We start from the raw sequence: 13,907 nt of genomic DNA on the forward strand, positions 1-13,907 counted from the left end.
AACCTTTATTTCACAATGAAGGACTGGAGTCACGCATACAAAGACACTGTTCATATTCTGATTGTGTGCCACTGTTTATTCACGTATAATCTCTGACACACTCACACTGACAAAAAGACATAATGTGAATGCTCAGCACAGAAGGAGCAAAGCGTTCATTAGTTCCATGGATTAAAGGTCACATTACTGTAAATGCCATTAAAGTAAAACACTATGTAAAACAGGAATTAAAAAAACTACAGGCTCATGTGTTTGATACAGTTTATACATTAATCATCCTTGAATCATGAATCAAGATTTGAAGTCCTGTGATGATTTAAAATCAAGTACTTGAACTGACTTATTTATTAACTTTACAGTTATTAGTTGCTTGAGCAGAGCAGAGATGTTGATGAAGAGATATACATTTCTATTTTCCTATTTTAGAAGATTGTTCCAGTCACAAAGCTGAGGTCATAAATAAACACTGTGTACTGATTACAGTTGACCCCTTGGTTTGTAGAAACAACAATTTCACCTCATTCGGTAAAATCTGATTTTGTAAACTGTCCGTGACAGTTGACAATCGTTTGGCCCAATTATAATAATGCCTTAACTTACACTTACACACCAACATAACTTTGCTTTTCCATTCTTACAGAAAACTTCTCTGGTAAAATGTTAATTGGTAAATGGTTCTCTGTGTAAATGTATGGAAACAGGGTGTCAGTGAAAGTGTCCTTGAATGTGTAAATGTGTGTGTTTTTATCCAGATCGTAGAATGAAAGGTCTCCTTCCTCTAAATTCAGATTAACTCTGATCTTCCGGAGCCTTTTCTTCAGCGGTAGAACTCTCTCTGGATCCGACGTAGAGAACACTAATAACTTACTGTTAGAGAACATGATTCTCCACAGTCTGGACTCGGAGCTGGATCTGTTCCTGGTTACATCTCCCAACACACCCAGTTCCCAGTCCTTGTTCTCCCCGACCTCAATGTCCCAAGTGTGGTTTCCTGAGGTGAAACCTTCGGAGCCCAGAACGGAGCAGAGGAATCGGCTTCTCTCTGGGTTGTTTGGACGGTTTTGTTTGGCTCCAAACCTCACGCTCGTCAGTTCTTTGCACAGAACAAGTTCAGCGTCGGCGGTGTTCGGATCCAGAACGACAGGTGTGTAAGACACCATGGCCTTCATCTTGTTCCAGATGTGGAAGCTCAGGTTACCCAGATGTTTGGCCGCGTCTATCAGCGCCCCTGAGCTCAGCGGGGGGGCGTCCAGCAGGGAGCGCTGCTCCGCTCTTTTCAGCACATTCTTGTAATTCTTCAGGAATGAGGCGTCGTCGGCTCTCAGCTCCCCCTCAGTGGCTCTGACTGTGTTCGATAGAGCTGACATGTCTCTGCTCAGGGCCTCCAGCTTCTCGCCCATCAGTGCACTCTTCCGCCTCTCTTCCTCTCTCAGGGCAGACACCCTGGCCTCCTCTTCCTCCTCAAGGAACTGGTGAAACTTTTGAAACTGCTCTCGAATCAGCGTCTCCGTGCGCTTGGCCTGGACCTTTATGTGTTGAGCTGTTTGGTCACAGGTTTCTTTCATTTGTTCAAAGGCTTTTAGCTTCTCTTGTAGAGGCTTCAGGCATTTCTGAAGCTTCTCTCTATGATCACATGCCGCTTCGTTGACAGGTAAAAAGGTGTGGTTTGCATGTGCTCTTGAATCTCTGCAGACCAGACAAATCGGCTGCTGATGGTCCAAACAGAAGAGTTTAAGCTTTTCGCCGTGTTCACTGCACAGAGTGTCTGATCCTGCACAACCGCTCCGATTTCTCTCTAATAAAAAGGCCTCGGAAAGGTTCTTTAAGGCCAAGTTACACGGTGGATTGTTAGTTTTAGACTCAACCTTACAACACGGACACTCACGTGATGTCTTCTGGTTCCACCATCTCTGCAGACAGTCCTTACAGAAGCTGTGGCTGCAGTCCAGGACAACGGGATCGCTGAAGAGGTCCTGGCAAACAGGACAAGTGAGGTCCTCGTCTGACCTGATTGACATTGTGTCTCTGAGTAGAGCTGAAGACACAGCAGGAAGTAGGCCAGTCCAGGAGCTTGCTTTCACTTTGAGCTGAGACTCCTCCGGGTAGTTATGTGCAGCCTGCAGAAGGTTGAAGTGTCCAGTAACACCAGCGTCACCTCTGGAGTTGGTCCCTTTTTCACTGGCCGTCAGGTTTTTGCTGTGAACCTCTGCGTGCGTCTTCTCTCAGTGACACGGAGCGGGAATCCGTAGTTTCCTGTTTAGCTGCTGAGTCAGTGGGTGGAGCTCATTGCTGCACTCTGCCCCTGTGTCAGCCTGCAAACTGCCTTTTATAGGAAGTTACTGCGTGTTACAAAATAAACCTGTCTCCACCATACTGGACAAAAACTACAGAGGATTTAGACTCCTATGAACCTTTAATTCACTTTATGACTGAACAAAGTTGATGTTGAAATGGATTTGAGCAGATAAACTTGCAGAATGTGGTTGCTCTTTGTTTTAACTACCATTTAGTCAGTTGAACCACTTAAACCTTTAATCGCTGCTTTAAATAGTAGCTCTGGTTGAGTAAGTTGGGGTTTTTAACATTGTTTTTATTCTAATCACCTCATTGCATGACCACTTATCAATATGTTGGCATGCACTCTGTTTATCATAGAGATTCATCCTGATGGACGACCCCAGCAAACTGTACAGCATCCTGGAGGAAAACCTGCCTGCAGCCAACGGCATCATTCACATCATTGATCAGCCGATTGCAGCAACACTTTCTAAAAAGGCTCCTCGGGATGAAAAGGTGAACAGAAGATGAAAGAGTCAAAAATAGAGCCGGAATGATTCCATAGGAACTAGACTTGTTAATTTGACCTTTATAAATAGTATAGTCTAAGATCCTGCATTTATTATAGCTGCAGCTGAATGTTTCTTTCCTTCTCCTCTAGTTCGCTAATTTGACAATTAAAGAGATTTTGACCAAGGACCCCAAGTACAATCGCTTCTTGTCTCTGGTTGATGTGAGTTATTATCGTTTTGCATATATGTAGGGATGAGTCGTTCTAAATGGTAAGCAGTAAATGTATGCTGCTGATGAGGCTTAATGTTTTGTAGAACTGCCAGTCGCCCCCTCCTCTCGGGGGCCCAGGACCTCTGACCATGTTCGTCCCCAGCAACGAGGCCGTGGACAGATCCAGGGACGGCAGCATCCTGTACATGCTGAAAGAAGTAAGGATGCTGGAGGGCAGCTGGCTCGAATTCTGATCAAATATCATTTTAAATATGTGCAAAAAAGTTATTCTAATATTTCATGCTCTCCTTCGAGGCCCAACATAAGCTCCAGGAACTCCTCAAGCACCATGTGTTCTCCCAGGCTGTGGTAAGAAACCTCCACACCACACGTTTCTCTCTGTGTGCTTCCTTTTAGTTTACGCTGCCAGTCTGTATTAACTTAACAGACATGAGGTGGTGAACAATATCAAAGTCATTAGGATGTTTGTTCTTTCTGCAGCTGACAGTTGACGAGTTGGTTGGTCTCCCTCAAATCCAGACAACGGCCAATCAGATCATCACCATCACGGCATCGGACGACGTAGGCGTTTTAACCTGACTGCACAGCATTTCAGTGATTCACAGCAGCTTCTACTCAAACAGTTTTCTGTGTCTTTCAACCCCAGGGTCAGATCCTACTGGGGGAGAAGAGAGTCCGTCTATTGAGCACTAACATCATGGCGTCTAATGGAGTCATACACGTGATTGATGGGCTGCTGTATCCACCGTCCATCCTCCCAATCCTCCCTCATCGCTGTGACGTTATCGAGAGCAAGATCACCCAGGTGAGGAGAGGAGTGACATCACATGACATCACAGATGAATACCGGACAGAAAAGTCATGGACACTCACTGAAAGCTTTTTTTGTAATTTATTTGTTTTTGTGTGAAATATGTGAAAATGTTTAAACAGTGTACAGAAGCTAAAAACCAGCAGTGTAGAAGATTTGTTGTGATTCTGTGATTGTGTTTTTAGGGTCCGTGTGTTCACTGCAGTTACCTTTCTAGCACAAACTGTCCAGAAGGCAGCACTGACCTGGTAAAATCCATCTTTATTACTGGAACAATTCTATCACGTCTCCTTCACATATCAGCCATGACAAAAGCGTTCAACGTGCTTTTATTGGGGTAATTTAAAACGTATCCATGTTTGAGGTATTGTTTCTTTTGTTTCTGCAGACCCTTCATCAGATTGGCTGTGAATACACAATATCGCCCCTGACTTCAACACTTGGTAAAGGATGTGCAAAATTCTGCAACTCCACCAAACAGGTTAGGACTGAAAACTCTAAAAACTGCCTCAGGAGCTGCATTTTTACATCTATTCTACCTTTAATGGTGTCTTCAGATGAGAAGCCGTTCACTGCTTTGACTGAGAAAGAAATGCGACTCAAGTTCATCATCATCATTCTCCTCCTAAATCGAAGAGGGGGAGCATAATATGACCACAGCCATCTTTATGTGTTCAAAGTTGTGCCCTTCTCGGTTTGTCTTGACAGACAGCAGAGTGTTGTAAAGGTTTCTATGGCCCCGACTGTAAACCCTGTATTGGAGGATTTCAGAATCCGTGCTACAACAAAGGATCAGTGAGTGGCGTGAAATCCGTTTCAAACTCGCGTCCTTCCTGATGTTCCGGTGACGTGTTTTGCTCTCCATGCAGTGCTTCGATGGCATTCGTGGCAATGGCTCATGCAGCTGTCAGTCAGGCTTCAAGGGCGTCGCCTGCCACATCTGCTCAGATCCAAAGAAGCATGGAGACAACTGTGATGAAGGTAGCGGCGTTTCCTCTGTTTGAACTAACGATGAGAAGAAAACGCAGCAGACGCCAAGACAAAACGCACCTCACGCACGTTTAATGAGCGAAACAATGAAAGCACTGAGTGGTTGATCTTCCAGTCCATTTGCAGCCTGTGCATTAGGGATGTGGACAATCTGTGCACATACTTGGCTCCACATGCATGTTTCTACTAGAGCGACTCCACATGCAGATGGGATTGTAATATTAAGACGTTTGACCTGTTTTGCACAGGCAGCTGTGTTATAATGCTTTGCCCAGTGGGACTGAGCAACCTGAGGCTGTCGTATGATCTGTGTGTCTTCAGACTGTCGCTGCGTCTACGGAGTGTGTGATAACCGACCCGGGAGCGGAGGTGTGTGTCGGAAAGGATCGTGTCTGGAAGGATACTCTGGAAAATACTGTGACAAGATGGCCATGCCCTGCCAGTCTGATGCCATACAGGAGCACTGCCACATCCATGCGTACTGCGCATATCAGGACCAGTATGTTATGTAAGATATTAGTTTATTACCATTTATTTTTTGAAACCTTTTAATGAGAGTGTGTATTGGGTTGAGCCAAATCTCTGTTTGTTCAGTCAATTTGTCTATGGCCACATACCTGACTGCACACCACAGCTGTGCTGACAGCTGGAGACTCTGGATGATGAACTGTCCTTCACACCACCTGTGGCAGCAGTAGCTCGTCCTACATTATTAGAACAGCATGTTTGTAAGTCACGGTGAAGCCATGTGTGGGCACACGGCTGCTGAAGCTCCCTCCTCTTGTTTCTATATTTGTCAGGTGATAAGCAACACAACTTCCTGAACATGTAAACACTACACTAAATACACAACTGTTCCCTTTATACTATACATTCACTGTGTCTGTACACGAGAGTTACTGGTTGCTGTCCACTGGTTAGGAATTATCACAGTATTGTTGTTGTTGGGAGGAACGGCCTCCCTGATCTGAACCCGAGCGGTGTTATGTTATTAGACTTCTTTTCTAGGCACAGTTTGGCCATAACAAACACCCTGTTTGAACATAAGGCTGTCCATCGGTGCACATGGCACCAGGACACCCTAGGCCTTCGTCACCTGACCTTCGGCCATATGTTTTGGACACTCAAGTAAAGAGAGGGGCCGAGCTGTCAACTGATCACCACCTGGTGACCATTGAAAATAGATGGATGGATGTTGTTCTATAATATATAATCTCTGGTTGAGTTTGTCTAACATTAGGGTCTTTGTGTGTTCCCAGGTGTGCGTGTAGAGATGGGTATGAGGGCGACGGCCACTCCTGCTCTCCCATAAACCCCTGCCTGAAGAGCAACCGAGGAGGCTGTGACGCCAACGTAAGTGTGACTGAAAAATAAACACAGTGGTTTTAACGTGTGTGTGTGTGTGTGTGTGTTTGTGTTTTGTGCGCGTTCATTCACTCTGTGAAGCAGATTTTCTGCTTTTTTTTTTTTTTTCTTTTCTTTTTTTTGATTTTCTTTATTTATTGTTAATAACAGCTTTAATATGTTTTTGCATTTCCATCTGTTTTCTTCCTTTAATTTAGAGTTTTTTTATTAAACATCTGTTCCAAACATAAACACACATGTTGTAAATTATCTGTGTTTTACATCATCAGTCACAATATGGATAAACTGTTGATTCATTTTCACATTCACTTTTTACTATGTACTGATGAATTTTTAATCTACTCTGTTCTGATTATATTTGAATTGTCTTGTCTTGAATGTCTTTATTTAGAACATTCAAGTTGCATAAAGCTGAACTGAGTCTGGCTCGTTGTCTTTTTTTGTAGGCAAACTGTGTCTATGTGGGTCCAGGAAACGTGTCTTGCGAGTGTATTGAGGGTTGGACAGGTGATGGCAAAGTGTGTGTGGAGATCAACAACTGTCAGCTGGAGAGTCGAGGAGGCTGCAGCCCCAAAGCCCACTGTAACCACATCGGACCGGGTCAGGTGTGTGTAATCTGCTCGGGGTAGGGTACTGGTCGGCCACGTTTCCAGCCTATTGTAGTCGCTGGAAGGCAGTCATTGAGACACGGGTTCATCAACGTCTGATTTCAATGAATGTTAAAATACTTTGTTAATATGCTACTTGACTGTACAGATTTTTGTCATCTCTTCGTCTGTCTGCAGAGTGAGTGTGAATGTCAGCAAGGTTATATGGGAAACGGGATTGTGTGTGACCTCATCAACCCCTGCCTTAAAAAGAACGGTGGCTGCCATGCACTGGTACACAAATACACACAGTCACTGCTGATCTTTGATGATCCTCTGAACATTACTTGTATGCACTTAAATGTTTCATGAATAGCTTCAGATGCGTTTGTTGAAATCAAAATTAAATTAAAAACAAAAGCATTTTTCTGGAGAAACCTTCTCTGTTTCCATAGAAACCTGGTTATAAGTTCTGTTTAATGTTCTTATAATCTGTAGTGTAATGGGCAATATCTACATTTGTGTGAGTTTAATAATAATGACTGTATTTTAAACTGTAAATGTGGTCTGTATCACAGTTCATTTTCAATGACTCCTTTATGTTCTCACACCATCAGGCAAAGTGTAAATCAACGGATGATGGCAATCACACCTGCACCTGTTTAGATGGCTACACTGGAGACGGATTCCTCTGCTATGGATCAATAATGGATGTAAATATTTAAACTTGTATAATGTCACATCATCTTCTGTTAAAGAGGCTCTGTTTTTTTTACCTTCCTCTTTTCTTTGCACACCTCGTTTGTCCTAAACTGTTTCATTTAAATGTGTGTTTCTAGGAGCTGAACATGATTGATGACTTGTTTGTTTTCTACAGACTGATCCGGGTGCGTAAGAAAAATCAGTGCTTTGCACATTTTCCTATTTTAAATAATCTAAATTGTGTAGTAAATCTTCTTACGTCTTATTTCATAGTGTATGTAGCTGCTGCTGTGTTCAAACTAAGCTGTTTTAAATGGATTTGGATGTATGTGTGTTGTTAGATGAGCAATCTATACGAAGACCTGAGCGGCAACATCACAGTATTAATTCCACGAGAAGCTTTGTCCAACATGAGTTTTGCTCAGAGCTCATTCTGGTTCAGCCGACACCTCCTGCCTCACTTCCTGCGGTCAGCTAATGTCTTCTCACCTGCATAATGAACATATAAGCACATTAATATAAACCTTTAATCCTTATGTTGGCGTTAGTCTCTGCATCAGGTTTGGTCACCTCAGACTTACATCAGGACTCTCTGCAGATGTAGAGCTAATCTAGAGGCAGATCTAGAGGCTCATTTAAGCCTCGGTTCTCGGTGGACTGCTCTGTACAAGTCCTTGCCTTAAAACAGGAAGTCTGCTTTGAGAACGTGTTTGTAAGTGAGGGTAAAACTGAGTGAGAGGTTAACAGGCTAATTGGCAGCGTTTTATAATAATGCAGATGTTGTATCAAGACCTCTGTGGTAAAGAGGGAGCTGGTGTTCGAGCTATCGAACGCCAACTGTGAAGACGTCCCCCTGTGATAATGTCCAATTTTCTTTTTACAAAATGCTACAGTGTTCAAACACGGACAAGGTATACAGTGTTGTTGAACCATTTTTTCTTTAGAACACAATTGTTAAAGAACTATATATTGTATGAAAAAAACACACTACTGAATGACATTTTGATTCACAATGTGGTGATTTGTGTTTTTTCACATAATCTCACTTTATTTAAACATATCCTCCAAATTATTGTGACATATTTCCCATGACCAGATTCTAAATAATACAGTAGCCCTCTGACAATAGGTCATATCATATAAATCATTAGACCGTGACGTGCATAAGCAGCATGCTGTGAATCTGTGCATCATGAAATCACTTATTAGTGTTGCTCTATCTTCTTGCAGAGCCCACCTCCTGCAGGGAATCTACTTAGTGGAAGATTTTGACAAACTGGTTGGGAGCAGACTTCCTACTCTGAATCCCCTCACATCCTGGGAGATCAGCAACAATAGTGGGGTAAAAAAGTTTCAATAACCCAGTGGATTTAATAACAGTTAAATTTAGCCGGCCTCAGACGATCAGGTCAGACTCTGTGTAATGTGTTAATGAGGTCCTGATTTCTCTGAAGCCTTTTTCATATATGCACATCTGACCCGTCTCTTTCAATCAATTAGATTCCAGCATGTCTGCATTATTGGCAAAAAGTATATTATATAAATAAAAGTAATATAAATCTTTGTATTCCCACTTTTTTATATAAACATCATCAACTCAACCACTTAATCGCTGTGGAGAATTGAATTAAAATCAATCAGCTCAACATAAAATACACCTTTGTTTGAAATACCAACTTCCTGTTTTGCTTATAGGATTAAATAAAAGAAGTAAAAAAGGTTCAATGTGCTCCGCCTGTTCAAGGCAGGAGCTAATTATAGTATCTGGTGAAAGCTATCACACTTGGAATGTCTCGTGGTTCTCAGACACGTGCACTCAGATAAGTGTTGTTCCAGGTGATTCAGATTGGAAATGCCTCCATCCTCAAACCTAACTTGCCTGCAACCAATGGCTACTTGCATATCATAGACAAGGTGAGAATCAACCAAACAAGATCAGGTTCATGTTACCTAATACTGATTCTGTTGGGACTCCTGCAAATGCTTCTTAAATTGAACCTTGTGTGTTAGATTCTGTACCCAGCCCTTGAAGACCTTCCTCCTAAGCCCCCCAGCCTGATGGCCTTCCTCAACTCTTCCTCCAACTTCACTCTTTTCCGACAGTATGCTTTGGTAAGACGCTTGTTTATGTGTCATGTTCTGGGGTTTGTTCATTGTCGACGCATGATGATGATGATGAACTGTGTCTTTTTAATAGATGTACAACCTGTCGACTCTGAATGACAAATACACCCTCCTGCTGCCAACAGATGAGGCAATAAGGCAGCACCTGGACAGGACTAACTCCTCCATCTTGGTAGGTTTAGATTCAGATCCCAACATGCTGTATAGTCTCTAATTTTTTTATTTATTCAGCAAACAAAACAACCAGACTAAGCTTTAAAGAAGGGACAACTGTGTGTGTGTGTGTGTCTTCTAGGACGCTGACTTGGTGATGTACCACATAATTGAGAATGAGCTTCTCTATCCTGACCACTTGACTGATGGCATGTTGAAAGGCACTCGGTTGGGTAAAGACTACCAGGTCCAGTTCCACCTAAAAGCCAACAACCAGGTAAGAAAAGCTGCATCGATGGAAGCATCACAGACCTTCCATTTATTGGTATGAGGTGCAGCCAGCGAGAGTGAGAGGGAACCGTTCCTCATCAATTCCTTTTCACTTCCGTCCTTTTCACTTCCATCAGAATTCATGTGATTTCTGTTCCTTGATATTCTAGACATATGTCAACGAAGTTCCTCTTGATGGCCGTTTTACTGAAACACAGTATGGAGTGGTCATGGTCCTCCCACAGATCCTTAAGGTTCATCGTAACAGATGCAGCAAACCGATCATCGTGCAAGCAGATGTAAGCGTTTGAGAGACAGCAGCAGTTTCTTTGCAACACACAAGATGGGTCCATAAGAAAATATTACCTGGTAACAAGGAAACCACCAAACAACAGTGACCTCACCACATCATCAAATCAAATGTAGACATGATCACTCATTGACATGATTCTGTGCTCATGAACAGAACAGGCTCCAGTAACAGTAGCTTGGTTTTACTGTAATTAGAAACTGGTGTAAATATAGATGTTAGATCAAAAACCGGTGGGTGTTTGTCCAACTTATTCTTATTTCTCTATCATTTACTCTCCAAATCTTCAGGGAAGGTGTACAGACTGTGATGGGCCACCTCGATGTCTCTTCTTCTACAAACCAGTAAGACACTGTAGCTGTTCGTCTGCTGGGTGCAGAGACAAAGTCCCCTGAGACGCGTGTGCAGCAGAATTAAAACTGTTCTCCTTCATCCTGAGTTTCTACTGTGTTTTAATGTAGATCAGAAGTCAGTTTCCAGCCAAAATGAGACCCAACTGTCACTACACGAAGCGGGTTGGATACAGGAGAAAGTCTGTGCCCGGCTGTTCCATCAAGTGTTTTCTGACCACCACGGTTTGCTAACACCTTTTAAAGTTTTTTTATTGACTGCTACTACTGTTGCCTGCGACAAGGCTGAGGTCAAATCTTTTATATCTAAGACATGTGCGAGTCTAAGTCTGTCATGCAGCCAGTAATAGCAGAAAACAGTATGAAGGTCAATAAGGCATCCGTTCAGCAGAGACCGCATTAACAGGTTAACAGAACAGCGTCACATTGGTCTGTCTGTCTGGCAGGATGACTCCTGTTGCCCTGGTTACTACGGCCATGAGTGCTTTAAGTGCCCTGGAGATGTTGGGAACTGGTGCTCCAATCATGGAAAGTGTGAGGACGGTAACCACGGCAATGGGGAGTGCCGTTGCTACGAGGGTTTCCATGGCACTGCATGTGAGGACTGTGAGCCAGGTCGATATGGAGTCAACTGCTCATCCAGTAAGCAAGCGTATTTACTATCTAGTGCTTTATTAAGTACATCATTTTGGCATTCGTCATGGCAGAGTAAACAGTAAAAATGAGTGTGTTTTGCAGAGTGTGGCTTCTGTGGCCACGGAAAGTGTGAGGAGGGTCTGAGAGGAAGTGGCAAGTGTTTGTGTTACAAAGGTTGGAAAGGAGCGTCCTGTTCTCTAGGTAAGATACAAAGAAGAAATTCAAGTGGTAGCAGGTCAGAGAAAATACATACTGAGTGTGCAAATAACTTTTCAGAGATAAAGGACGATGCGTGTGGAGGTGTGTGTGACGACAACGCCAAGTAAGTCCTTCTGTTTAAATGTGTGGCTACAACTTCACTGTTGGAGACGATAGAGGCTGTAATTACCCTGCAAAACTAATGCATGGGGATAATTGGAAGTTGTTTTTCATTTTCAGTTCATAAACAATATCTGAATGCACTAGTAATTCATAACAAGATGTGCATTGTTTGTCCTGTGCTGCAGCTGTATCACAGGGCCACAAGGATCATCTGCTGCCTGTGTGTGTGCAGCAGGATATGAAGGCAACGGCACCTACTGCAAAGGTGTGCACACACACACACACACACACACACCGTCTCACAGCCTAATAGCAAGTGTGATTGCTCTTTCTTTGAATTTTAGAGCTGGACTTGTGCAGCAGATTTAACGGTGGATGTTCGGAGTTTGCAGCCTGTGCTAAGGTTTCAGCAGGAGAGAGGACGTGCACATGTAGAGAGGGCTACACTGGAGACGGGGTCGTGTGCCTAGGTTTGTAGTCATGCCCTTCGACCTTTGCACTACACAGCTAACCTGAGCCTTCTTATATCTGAACAATGAATAAAATAGTTTATATGAAATGCTGCCAGTTATGTTACAGTATGTAGGTCAGAGTTGGACGAGGACACACAGACACAAGTTTATTTTCATCTGTTTTTATTTGATGGAGAGGTTTGATTGAAAGCATCCAGTGGGTCGGCTAACCTTGTTCACAATAATAGTGTTCCTTTAACAACTCTCTAAGTAATGTGATTTACATTCTGTATATGTCATTTTGTCTTATTTCCTACTTGATGTGTCTTTTCAGAGATTGATGGGTGTCTGATAAACAATGGAGGCTGCCACAAGTGGGCAGACTGCATCAGGACAGGCCCCAACACCGTAAGGCAACGGAGCAGCCGTAGAGTAGAATAGACGCGCTGATGATGAATACGTGCACTCTGTGACTGTAAAGTGGCCTTTTCTGTGATTTCATTCCAAAAGAATGAAAAACAAAGCACCACCGATTTAATTACGCTGTCAGAGGTGTTTTATTACAGCAGTGCAGCTGCTTGCAAGTGATTGGTGGATAGCATGAGGCGTTTATGGTCCTGTAATTTAACCACCAAGATAAAAAGGCACCTAATGAATCTGTTTGCGTTGGTTACCGTTTGGTCAACCAGGTAGGAGTCAGTGTGGCGTTTGCATGTTCTCCACCCGTCAGCCTGCTCCTAGGCTGGTGTGAATATGTCCTGACTCCTTACCTGCTGCAGGCAGTGATGAGCAGTTTGTTCTTTATAAACAGCCACAATAGATGAATATGTTAGTGCGAATGCTTTTGTTTTTGAATTGATTATTCTGTGTTATGTTTATTTATATTATTATATTGAGGGTTTTATGGTTTCAAACCCACTGCATGTTGGTGAGATCTAGGACTTAAAACATTTAAAAAAGTATTGTATGTAAATATGTATAAAAACGTATTTTAATTATTTTCCCCAGATACATAATATAATGTTTGCAGCTTAAAATATTGATAAGTGCAAACTGACCAAAAACAGCAGTGACACGATTGATTATTTGCTGCTATTTGGGCTGGGCAGAGGGCACGGTGGGAGGAAAGCGACTGGAGAAGTGATTGAATGAGCACTTTCTTTGTCTGCTGTCATCTCCAGACTGCCTGCGATTGTAAGGTGGGCTTCGAAGGATCAGGGAGGTACTGTTACCATGTGAACCCCTGCAGATACGTACGTCTGTCCTGCTGCTACTTCTCTGTTTCAACACACTAACATAGAAACTAAGGTGTAGGAGCATTATTTTGATCTCTTTGTTACTTCAGAATGCGTTGTTAAAAACCGAAGGCAGGAATGCAACCATATTAAATAAAATGAATACTACCTGCATTAGTATTTAGTGAGTATTTAGTTAGAAAACCCTGTTGTAACTAGTTTGTGAGATTCCAGAAGAAGTTGAGGGCACGTAGTTTGTCTAGTTTTGGCTACTGTTCACAGATTTTCAATGAGTAATCACTCTACAAAAAATGATCATTTTATTAATTGGTCATTATTTAGTCATCATTTAAATTACTAACCGATAACAAAAGCAGATGATGAGTAAGTTCCCAAAAGGTTACATTTACGGCCCGTCGCGTACGGTGACGTGCTGCTTTGTGTGCAGAGAAATGGGGGCTGCGCTCGGGGAGCTCGATGCGAGTACATGGGCGACGGCCACAGGAACTGCTCCTGCTACAGGGGCTACATCGGCGACGGCTTCGAATGCAGAGGAAGCGTCCAAAATGTGAGCCCTGCC

General features: G+C 42.9%; 3 protein-coding genes across 5 annotated transcripts in view; 1 reads left to right on the forward strand and 2 right to left on the reverse strand.

The window, feature by feature from the left end:
• Nucleotides 1-13,907, forward strand: part of stab1 (stabilin 1) — a 35,388-nt gene that overhangs the window by 6,321 nt on the left and 15,160 nt on the right. Inside the window, exons 14-46 of the mRNA XM_029151212.3 lie at nt 2,656-2,793; nt 2,939-3,010; nt 3,105-3,218; nt 3,316-3,369; nt 3,502-3,582; nt 3,668-3,826; nt 4,018-4,080; nt 4,221-4,313; nt 4,541-4,627; nt 4,702-4,813; nt 5,144-5,330; nt 6,082-6,175; nt 6,634-6,792; nt 6,973-7,068; nt 7,392-7,487; nt 7,614-7,661; nt 7,818-7,945; nt 8,707-8,818; nt 9,313-9,390; nt 9,487-9,588; nt 9,674-9,772; nt 9,896-10,030; nt 10,194-10,322; nt 10,624-10,677; nt 10,795-10,908; nt 11,130-11,325; nt 11,422-11,520; nt 11,596-11,641; nt 11,826-11,905; nt 11,985-12,110; nt 12,427-12,500; nt 13,274-13,345; nt 13,776-13,895. Of these exons, the coding sequence (XP_029007045.1) occupies nt 2,656-2,793; nt 2,939-3,010; nt 3,105-3,218; nt 3,316-3,369; nt 3,502-3,582; nt 3,668-3,826; nt 4,018-4,080; nt 4,221-4,313; nt 4,541-4,627; nt 4,702-4,813; nt 5,144-5,330; nt 6,082-6,175; nt 6,634-6,792; nt 6,973-7,068; nt 7,392-7,487; nt 7,614-7,661; nt 7,818-7,945; nt 8,707-8,818; nt 9,313-9,390; nt 9,487-9,588; nt 9,674-9,772; nt 9,896-10,030; nt 10,194-10,322; nt 10,624-10,677; nt 10,795-10,908; nt 11,130-11,325; nt 11,422-11,520; nt 11,596-11,641; nt 11,826-11,905; nt 11,985-12,110; nt 12,427-12,500; nt 13,274-13,345; nt 13,776-13,895 (3,417 nt within the window). The remainder of the gene's footprint in view (nt 1-2,655; nt 2,794-2,938; nt 3,011-3,104; nt 3,219-3,315; nt 3,370-3,501; nt 3,583-3,667; nt 3,827-4,017; nt 4,081-4,220; nt 4,314-4,540; nt 4,628-4,701; nt 4,814-5,143; nt 5,331-6,081; nt 6,176-6,633; nt 6,793-6,972; nt 7,069-7,391; nt 7,488-7,613; nt 7,662-7,817; nt 7,946-8,706; nt 8,819-9,312; nt 9,391-9,486; nt 9,589-9,673; nt 9,773-9,895; nt 10,031-10,193; nt 10,323-10,623; nt 10,678-10,794; nt 10,909-11,129; nt 11,326-11,421; nt 11,521-11,595; nt 11,642-11,825; nt 11,906-11,984; nt 12,111-12,426; nt 12,501-13,273; nt 13,346-13,775; nt 13,896-13,907) is intronic.
• LOC114855773 (E3 ubiquitin-protein ligase TRIM35-like) lies at nt 62-2,452 on the reverse strand. Its single transcript, XM_029151214.3, has one exon. The coding sequence runs from the start codon at nt 2,016-2,018 to the stop codon at nt 603-605; it is 1,416 nt and encodes a 471-aa protein (XP_029007047.1). The 5' UTR covers nt 2,019-2,452; the 3' UTR covers nt 62-602.
• The window catches only part of ccdc71 (coiled-coil domain containing 71), a 35,008-nt gene continuing 27,373 nt past the window's right edge, over nt 6,273-13,907 (reverse strand). For all 3 annotated transcript variants that reach the window (XM_029151216.3, XM_055509170.1, XM_029151217.3), the window contains exon 4: nt 6,273-7,965. The gene's annotated coding sequence lies outside the window, so the exon portion shown is untranslated. The remainder of the gene's footprint in view (nt 7,966-13,907) is intronic.

The sequence above is a fragment of the Betta splendens genome, chromosome 5, assembly GCF_900634795.4.
Source record: "Betta splendens chromosome 5, fBetSpl5.4, whole genome shotgun sequence".
In the NCBI taxonomy this organism is placed as follows: domain Eukaryota; kingdom Metazoa; phylum Chordata; class Actinopteri; order Anabantiformes; family Osphronemidae; genus Betta; species Betta splendens.